The sequence below is a fragment of the Homalodisca vitripennis genome, chromosome 3 (assembly GCF_021130785.1).
Source record: "Homalodisca vitripennis isolate AUS2020 chromosome 3, UT_GWSS_2.1, whole genome shotgun sequence".
NCBI lineage: Eukaryota > Metazoa > Arthropoda > Insecta > Hemiptera > Cicadellidae > Homalodisca > Homalodisca vitripennis.
In genome coordinates this window covers 101,646,189-101,656,948 of record NC_060209.1, presented here as the reverse complement: position 1 = coordinate 101,656,948, position 10,760 = coordinate 101,646,189, and the positions used below count along the sequence as shown (strand labels likewise).

The following is a 10,760-nucleotide window of genomic DNA, read 5'->3' as shown; positions in this document are numbered from 1 at the left end:
TTGTGGTCGTATTTTTATGCGCTGACAGACATCACATAGAGCAAACGTAGATAATAAGCGCCACATCCTTCCGACCAATCTTGGGCCCCAGTATATAACGCTGCTGCATCCGGTTTTGTAGGTTTTCAGAAGACGCCCATTGGTGGCCTATGCGGTTGGTTATAATCGTGTACCATTCGGCCGAGAGTTTGAGAGACGAAGATCTTTCGGATAACCAATCTTGGGGGGGGGGTGGGGGGGGGGGGGGGTGGGGGGGGGGGGGGGTGGGGGGGGGGGGGGGTGGGGGGGGGGGGGGGTGGGGGGGGGGGGGGGTGGGGGGGGATGAGATGGTGGGGAGTTCAAAATTTTTAAATATAAAGACCCATTAAGTGACACCTCATTTGAAAGGTATTGATAGAATAAGAATGCTTGCACAAGTCTGTATCTCAATTCTACGAAGAAATACTCTTCACAATGATACTGACTTAAGCCATTCTTTGTCACAGGTATGGAAGCACTAGTTGGAGTCTAGCTCTTCAGCACTAAGCTCAGTCTGTCCAACCTGTTGATGGTCACAATGTTTTCACTCCTCACTCATTCAGATTTATATGATAGCTGCTCAAGTCTGGATCTCAATTCTACAAGGGAACACTCTTCACAATGATACTGACTTAAGCCATTCTTTGTCACAGGTCTGGGAACACTAGTTGGAGTCTGGCTCCTCAGCACTGTGCTGGGTCTGTCTAATATGTTAGCAGTCACACTGCTGTTTACTTCCTACTCTCTTCGATCTTTCTTGATGGCTGAGTCAACCAATAGCGCTGAATTCTACATGGCAGCTACTGTGGGCAGCTTCGTTTGGTGCCATTCTCCTCTCATACGTGCCGAGCTTAGCTGCTTGGTGCCCAAGCATGATATAGGTGACAACTTGTATTTAATAAATGAGTAATTAACAACAAACAATCTGGTTGTTATTTTATAAGAGAAAAACAAAAGGTTTGAAGTTGTATTATAGTTTGAATAGTAGTTTCAAAAAACTAAGATTTAATTTCCTATTTTACTTTTTATAAAAACATTTTTTTGCAAATCGAGTTATAAAGAGCATTAAAACTAATTTCTACTAACTAAATCTATATCCGGTTGTTGCGTGTTAACAATCATATACATTATAATCTGTTAAATTAAGAATTTAATAGTGAGGTGAATCATCATTAATAAAACTAAAATAAACTGAATAAAACACACAATATCAGCTATGTGCACTTAATTATGCCTCATAGCCATTTTCCATTCATAACTTTATTGAAGAAAGGCTATAATGCAGCTAGGAAAAATTAAAATATGCATATTGGAAGAGTATCAAATCAAAACCTTTTTACTGAAAGATATTATTTGACAATTAAAATTTGTAGGTACAGAAAACCATATTCTGCCTTGTTGCTGAAATGAGGAGATCGAATTTTATCTACTTTGCATTAAGAGATTAATCTAATTTTTTTCCTTAAAAATTACTAAGTATTCTTGTCACAGGAAAAAAGTTTCTATATTATTAATTATCTATGGGAGTTCCATACGGCCTAGATATTGTATATAGATATTAAGAAGCAAATATTTTCCTAAACACTAATTGTAGTATATTATGGAACAAAATTCTATAACGCTTCTCCTTTAATGTGATTAAAGTATTGTAAGTAATAAAATCTTTTAATTTAGAGAGAAAATGTTATAGAGCCTTAGTGGTTCGATCTGACAAGCCACCTCACATAATCTTTTGTGGTTTATAGTAATTTCTTCATGGATTTTTGTTTTGTTTTCATCAGGTGGAGTATAAATTATGAAATATTAGTTCTTTCCAGGAGTACAAATATGTTTATTGGTAGTCAAAATACACAGTTTCACATATGGCTTAGGTTTCACATTTGCCACACACCTGACAATATCTGGCCCACAAAGCGACCTCCAAAGGACAAATGATTACCATTTGTCAATTTCTATATAAAGATATAGAACCTTCAAAATTAACTTATTCAAAAAGTATTGTGTATAAAGATGGACTCACAGAAAGAAAAAAATCTATTTTTGTTCTCACCTAATGGAAGAGACTCCGATAAACTCTCAGCCAATTAAATCTCACTAACCTAAATTTTATAAATAATAATTTTATTACAATATTTTCTTTTAAATCTTCTATGTACAAACATACAATAACAACGAGCGTGGCTGCTGCTTGGATGGGTGACTGCTGAGCGATCCTGTCCTTGCAAGCAGCCCGTCTGCCTCTGCCCAACCATTGGTGGTGGTTCGGAAGTCACCTTTAAGCCGTTGGTGCCCAGGTTAAGTGTTAGAGAGGGCTTCTTAGCCCTAACTTCACCTGGTAAAATAAGACATCTTTACTTTACAATAACTTGTGTCTTCAAAACCAAGTAGATAAAAAAAACTGCATTATCCAATGACAAACATCTATTGACTTTCAGATGGCAGAAGATATTTCCACTGTTTAACACCAAATACTTGTATAGGTAAAACTGAGAGTTTACAATATTATAATGCTGTATACTGCATATTATATCACTGTTATCCAGTTCTGAGCTATTTTCCAAATTTCAACATTTTTGGTCTTCATAAAGCTAGTTGAAAAAGCAATAAAATATTTGCATTTAACAGACAAGGGAGAGAGTTAAAAGTGACATTTGAAACTTTTGAACTACCTTACATGAGATTCAACCTCCAACCACTCATCAGTAATTTGAGCAACAAAAAATAGTAATATAGATTCCTTTACCATTTCACTAGCTATCAAGGTGACACAGTTTAAACTAAAATATCCAAACTTTGTATAAGACCAATCCAACACAATAAGTTTATCAGATGTGTTAATAAATTATTAGCGTTCAACATATATATACTCTATTTACATACTTTTGGTTTGTGTTTTTTTCTCGTAACCAAAATGGCTACCCATAAGATCAATGTAACTAGATTCATTTTTTGAGAGTAATTAATCAATACTTCTAATTCTAGAGAACGTAGAGATATAGCTTTTCACATCACATTTCAACCCTAGGTCAACTCGTTCAACACTTCTCATGCGTAAAGACACAAAAATTGAATTTCAGTCATCAGCAACTGGCGGGAGAGGCTTCGCTGTATTCTCAGCCAATAATACAAAATTCAAATCAAAAATTACTTATGACAGTTGTTTTATATATAAAGCAATTTTGTATTATATTATATATATATATATATATTTATATATATATATATATATATATATATATATATATATATATATATATATATATATATATATATATATATATATATATATATATATGGCATACTGACCATCATCTGCTTTGAAGCCATACATTTCATTGCTTGAAGAATGCTGAGTAATTATCTGTGATGGCATCCAAATTTTATGTTTCAAAATAATATGCAGCTTGACAAATTCTGACATTTTAACAGTGACAATTTCCTCAGTTCTTAGCCTAGCCATGTTCCTTACAATGAAATGGGTAAAATTAATAAATTAAGACTGTTTGAGCCCCCCACTTCCTTGTTTCATTTAAAAACTAATAAATAAGTCCATTTATATTTTTGTAAGTAAAGAAATGAATTCTTTATACTTTATAATGATCCACATTATATAATTCTATTCTAAATTACAGGTAAGATGTTTGCAGTAGCAGCATTCTTGCAGTCTCTGTCCCCGATGGCATCTACACCTCTCTACACCTCAATATACGAGCTTACATTCCGGAACAAACCCGGAGCAGTGTTTATGTTCTCTTGTTTTCTCTCTGCTGTCAATTCAATGCTAACTGCGTAAGTTATTTTAAACTTAATAAATTCTCTGTTTACTTCTGTTATAATTTTCTTGTTAGATAATAAATAATAAACAATATCAGGATACTCCTTCTGGCACAACCAAGAGTAAGGAAGATTTCATGCAAGATGTTATGTAGGAATATTATATAAATGTTTATTAATCATATCACTTGTGATTTAATACTGAATTTATCATCTGAATATACATTAACAGTGCACTCAATAAAAATTCATTCCTATGAGTATTAATGGCTGGCACGATGACATAATAACATTTTTTTAAACGGCTTCAAATCTTGAAAAAATGTATTTTTGGCATATATAGTTAGGCATTACGTAAAACTGCAGCAACTTTCACTCCTATTTTTTTCTCTTAAGAGAGTATTTATAGAAACAATCTGCTGCAGATAACACACAAGTAAAGGGTATTGCCAGTAAATCATCTTAGATTGTATAAGTAGAGTTTGGTTAACAAAATATATTAAAACAAATTAAATTGAAAAGTAAACTATTTCTTTGCATCATATTCATAAACAGTAATTTTATTTGTTAATCATAAATTACCCTTTAATTTATGTGTGAATCACATAGCAGTACTTTTCATTTTTTCTAAGATTTTTATTTTAAGATGATGGACTAAAAAATTATTTATACATATGAATTCATAGTTCATTCAGCTGGTTACATTTGTATTTGATCGCTTGTAAAACATTTATTAGCGATGATTAACTGACATTAGTACAATGATAAGCAAACTCATATTGCACCACATGTAGAACTATACTCATACTTCTATCTTTGAGATAAGTACCACAATAATTAGAGGTTGCATTGAAGTTAATAGAAGTGTACTTAAATCATGTAAATGTTACAGTAGAGTAACCACTTTATCTCCCTTACTAATAATATTAATCCACAGCCAAAGATGAAATTTCCGTAATAAAATACTTAAGTTGATAAATATTATGTATTGCTTTAATTTTAAGTATTATCACAATATTAAATACTATGGTTTTATAAAATAAACATAATGATGTTATAACTTTAATGATAAATAAATAGGTACTGTGATATGTTTTTATGTATGGATTTTATTTTATGCATATTGAAAAATTAGATTTTAACAAAAAGGAATATGTGTTTACAAAGAAAGATATCTGCTAATAACAATTATTCCCCTCTCTCAATCAAAGCTGCTTGACTTTAGTCTCGTAGTTCTCATAGCATGAATTTCAGTCATTTAGAAAAAGTTGCAGACTTGTTTTTTGGTCTGAGATTGGTATTTCAGATGAGTATTTCAACAGCAAACCTTTCAAAACCAGTTTCTATTGTTATAGTCTAGTGTGTCTTGGTTATAAGGTTCCAAGATTAGTATACACTAAAAATATGGTACTCTACTTTGTCAAAAGAGTTCTAAATGTTGTAGGATTTTTTTTTAGTTCTAAATGTTGTAGGATTTTACTACATGTTTTGGAACAAAAGTTCCATTATCAGGTGGTTTAAAAATTGTTCACCTGGTCATGATCATGTGTGTGTGGTAGGTCTGCCGTCTTGATGTTTGTTTGTTGTTTTCTATCTAATTATTTTGTTGTTGTGTGTATAATATATTACTGTAGCTTTTGACTTTGACAACACCATGTGGAACTCTATCACATTTTTAACCACCTGATGAAGAAACTTTTATTCTGAAACCTAGTAGTGGATACCTATAACATTCATAAATGTTTGTCAAGGCATAGCACCATATTTTTAGTTAATTATACAGCTATAACATTACTGTCCTCAAGAACTTTCAAAGGCTGATTCTCTTGTTACAGATTTGTGTTTATCGGTCAAAAACTAGTAGGTGATGAATGTTACAACACCGAATCTCCACCAGAACAAATTATTGAAAATGTTGATTGATTGATCTGTGATATTTAAGTACATATGTATTAGTAGTAATGTATTATTGTTATGTTACTGTGATGTTAAATTATGAATTATACTAGACTATTTATTTTCATACAAATATTTTTAATGTATGTCGACTGTTTTTGTATTTCTTACCTTTCCTTTTCCTTTCTACGAAATACTACTAATATATAAGCAGTTTGAATTCAGTGTTTTAATTATTGGCTGAGCTTTAGCAAAACCTATCACTCGTGGGAATAGAAAAATTTCTGCCTGTCTGTCCACATGATACCTCGAAAACGAACTGTCCTATAGAGTTGAAGCTTCATTTGTATTTGAGAAACACTGAGTTCGATGATGGCATGTGTCACTCTATGGGATTGGGTTGAGTATTGGCCAATATTTTCATATTGGTCTTATAAGTAAACATGATGGCAACAAGGAATAGCAGAGTAATTAAATTTGTAAACAAGCTCAATAATACACCCACAAGAGACACACTCATGTGACATATTATTAGCACATGTAGCCTATCACAACAGTACAGTATCATTTTATAATGACAGTGAGTAAACTTTTTTATTTAAAACATTTTTATAAAACCAAATTAAATAAAACAATCTGAAAATATCATCTTGCAAGATAATGTCGAGTAGGATTTTATACCCTATGTAGACTTTAAATGTTGCATGAAACTTCATTTCTACAAGAAGAGTTCTATGATGCATAATTTTTTAGTCAACTTCTTTTTTTATGATTGCATATCTGTATACCTGTTTGCAGGACAACTCAAGAATGAAATGAGTTATAGATTTTAAATTTTGCATGTAATCTCAGCGAACCCTGTTACAACACATGGTAAAGTAAATTACCTTGCTTTAATTTAAATTGTATACTACAAAATTATTGTACACATTTTTTTTATTTTTTCTAATTTGTAACAGCGATTCGATTCATACCATTGCATCTTTAAGATTTACAGCAAGGCATTTTTAACAATACTGTGTTTTATGACGAATTTCAAGCTTTAGGATTAAAATGTTTTAAACACAGTTAATACTAAGGATTTTTTACTAACAAATAATTTAATTCACTGGATTTCCATAAACTTTTTAAATTATGGATATTTGCTATATATACTCTTGTTGTAAAGCACCAATTGTCCATCATCCCAAATAGGCAGAGTAGAGTGGATCTAATTGCATCATCATAAGTGAATTATTACGCTTATTGCATGGGTAGACAAGCTGCAAGTACATTCAGTGCTCCAGAGATAGAGGAGCAAGGAAATGTTTCAACAAAAATAGTAACTGAAGTTTCAGATAGACTCAGCATGGAGTCTATACTAACTGACTATACAAATTATAGCATGTCACAATGTGTTGCCCAAGTCACATAGTACTAAGAAAATTAGTAAAGCATATTACAGTACTTTCAGGATATTTTAATTTTCTCACAACTCATAGAAACGGAATTTCTAGCAATGTGAAGATACTCCAACACACGCAATGTTTGATCTAATATCAGTAATCAAATGCATAAAATTATACAATGATCCATCAAAATACAATTTCACATCTCCATTCCTTCAACTTCAATCACATTCTCCTCTCTTAGAATTTGTCTGCAAATTTCTCAATTTTATTGTTGCCACATAAGCCTATCTTAGATTTTATAGGTTATGCTTTTTGAATCAACCTTATTTCTCTATTGTTATATTTCAAAGCCCAGGATACATGTTTCTCAATTACCCAAAATTCCCCAATTACAATTTTGATATTTTAAAGGGTTATTTTTACTTATTCCTACATCTCAGTGAAAATTCAACTAAAGAATGAAAACAACCGGAAGAACATTTGCAGATTTGTCTACAGCAACAGCTCTAATGAACAAGCTAACGAAATAAGGTCTTCAAACAAGGAAAGAATCTAATAAGCCACTTTCGTGTAATGCAAAACAGTTCTAAACATTGTACATGCTGAACGTTTTGCGACGGCTTTATATCTCATTACTGGATTAAAGATAACCGATGTCATTCTGTTATGGATTTTTAGAATACTCCTGGCATAACCTTACTTGGCTAAATAGACGATCCGAGAAGGGTACAGAATTGTCTTTCCTCTGAGTATATCTATGAACAGAGGTGATGTTTTTGTACGTATGGTTTCATTTTCTCACACCTTTTAATATATTCTGTAAGCAATTCTTTCCTTTAGTAAATTAGTAAAAAATTCTAAAATAATTAATGCAAATACAAAAGAGAAAAAAGAAACCCCTTCTCACACTTAAGTCTATTTATGATCTTGGTGCTACAACACATATTCCCCAGGTTAAGTGTTAGAGAGGGCTTCTTAGCCCTAACTTCGCCTGGTAAAATAAGACATTCTTTACTTTTTTTACATATCAATAACACCCCAAGAAAGGCTTCTCCTCAATTTATGTATATTTTTGAATGTTTGGTTTTATGTAGTTATTTATGTAATTTGTGTGGTTTCTCTGCCATGCAACGTGAAACCCGATATTCGTTTTTAGAATGCGCCTGCTTGCATATGCAAATATAGATTTAGTTCTAACTTGATTGCTCGCTCCCCTAAGAGGGTGGATAGAGTATATATGTGTGTAGGCTTTGCTGCAGGATGTTGGATCTAAAAAGAGACACAATAAACTTTGAGGTTCCAACTGAGAGTAATATAGCAGACCCTGGACAGTAAAAGGGACAAGGTCGCTGCCGTGAACAAGCCGACTAAAGATGTGCTGAGCTCTAGAGCTTCGGTGCGAAGTTAACGACACTGACAGGGATGCAGAAAGTTCCTCAAACCAAGGAATCCTCAAAGCAATCTATACTATTATATAAACATTTAATAGTGTCTCTTTGTATGACATACATTGCATGTGTATGTGTGTGTTACTCAATCTTGCAAAAACTACTGGACCCATTGTATTGAAATGTTATATGGACTTTCTTATAGTGTCCCTGATAACACAAATTTCTATTTTAAAAATCCCTCCGGCGGTTTTTTCCCACTGGCCTTATAATTCCCTTAACACTCCATTACCCATTATATTTATACACTTTTGGCTTCATCAGTAGATATTAAATGAGTGTTTTAATCACCTGGCAAAGTCATGAATAATAAGTATAATAATAGTAATAGGGTACTGAACGTTTGTTGTTCTTCATCTGTCAAAGTCAGTTACACTTTACAAATATCATGTTACCTGCAGAAGCTTTTCTTTTTCTGTTTCTGGATTTTAATCGACATCACTATAATTACATCATATTTATTTATCTCATCATAATTATCGACATAATGTATTACATCATAAGTGTGTTAACTGAAAAACTAAGGACTTCGACATCAATTTTTTTCTGTTACTCTGGATTTCTCCACTCTGGCCTAAAATAGTTCAATTCGTTGGAGCTATTCAATTAAATATTATGAAAATATTAAATCATTTCAAGAAATTTCAGATGTACTTATAAAATCCAATTTCACTTTTCTAGTACAGGTGCTCATCTTTAAACTTAAATTTAAAATGGATCAAGAGATTGAAATATCTTTTAGTGACTAATTTTCAGAAGCAGTTTTAGGAGATTAGAAAGATTAGCAGAAACTTGAAGGAAGATTAGCAAAAGTAGTTTCTGCAACAGTCCGAGCCAAATTCGTTATCTGCGGAATCCAGTAGAAAGTATAAAAGGCTTCAGTCACCGTCACATCCAAGTGTGACTGACTACAGAGGAATGGGATTGAATCCACTTTTTATGTGCCGGCAGGTAAGCTAGAGTGGCTACAGGCAGAAGTCATTCGTTGCTTGTACCTGATGCCAAATATTTCACTATATAATATAAGACGTATTCTTGCCACGAGAAAATGTTCCCTTTGTGGGAGGGTCAGAACTAAGCCAGAAAATTGTTAAAGAATAAGGCTCCTCTAAATCGTTTACCAAAGTTAACCTCTTTTCCATGAGTTTTTTTATGAGATTATTTGTTTATCATCACTGTGTAGGATCCTGACTTAGAAAGGTCAGATGTATGTTCCGATACTTTAGTTCCACTATTATTTCATTACCAAACACAAATAAGCTCACCATGTGTTACGGATGCATTTGAGTGAGCTGCAGCGAGGAAATCTTTAACAGCTGCAATTTATTACAATACAAAAGCATGGCCGATTTCCAGGATGAACTAGACAATACAGAGTACTTTTTTCGCCCTATAGTCAGAGAGTTGATCGTCACCGGTGATTCAATGTTCAGGGATCGACTTTAAAATGCAGATGACGAACGCAGGTTGTGGGACCATCCTCACTTTGAGGTTATTATTTTGGATATCATTACTGTGGTGGTAAACCAAAAAACCTTTCTCGTATAGGTGAACACTGATTGATTCCTACTACCATACTGACCATCATGTATCACCTTCGTTCTCGCAGCAAAAAATGTATATATTCAATCGGCGTTGCACACCTTTCCTGACTTAAGAGCTTGAGTATTTCAGGTTCAATGAGGTCCTTCTGGCGGACTTTATCATAAGTAAAAATATTTTTGCTAAATCATGTATTTTAATCGGCGATAGTATTCCAAATATTTCAGTAAGTTGTTCGAGTTTTAATCTTTACTCCATAAAACTAAGAAAGTGTTAGGAGGAGTTTTTCACCGTGGGGGATATTTGTGGAAAAACTTAACATATCGAAACTCCGTCTACATTCATACAAACACATGGTTTAAAGTTTTTAGAAACGAAATTTTAACTCGTATGCGTCATCTATTTAATTATATGGGCAATTTTAAAAGATACAAGATATATGTTTTTTGTTTAAGATAGAAATCTATTTTTCACTGTGTTTCCCTTAAACATGGGGAAAATTTATCTTTCAAATACCGGAAGATTTACGTGTAAACTCAAGATAATGTAAGTTATCCCTTAGATGTTTACTTTTTAAATTTAAAGCCTCAGTGCCTATAACCATTCGATAGAATAAATATGTACGCGTTACAAGAGGAACAAGAAACATCCCTTGATATGGTACATATCATAATTCTAGATCACGAATAAA

At 32.8% G+C, this 10,760-nt stretch overlaps 1 protein-coding gene across 1 annotated transcript; it reads left to right on the top strand.

Annotated features, from left to right (window-relative positions):
• The first annotated feature begins 644 nt into the window (after positions 1–644).
• LOC124357259 lies at positions 645–5,834 on the top strand. Its single transcript, XM_046808831.1, has 3 exons — positions 645–899; positions 3,651–3,807; positions 5,628–5,834. Exons 1-3 carry the CDS (start codon positions 728–730, stop codon positions 5,713–5,715), a joined length of 417 nt encoding a protein of 138 aa, XP_046664787.1. The 5' UTR covers positions 645–727; the 3' UTR covers positions 5,716–5,834.
• The last annotated feature ends 4,926 nt before the right edge of the window (positions 5,835–10,760 follow it).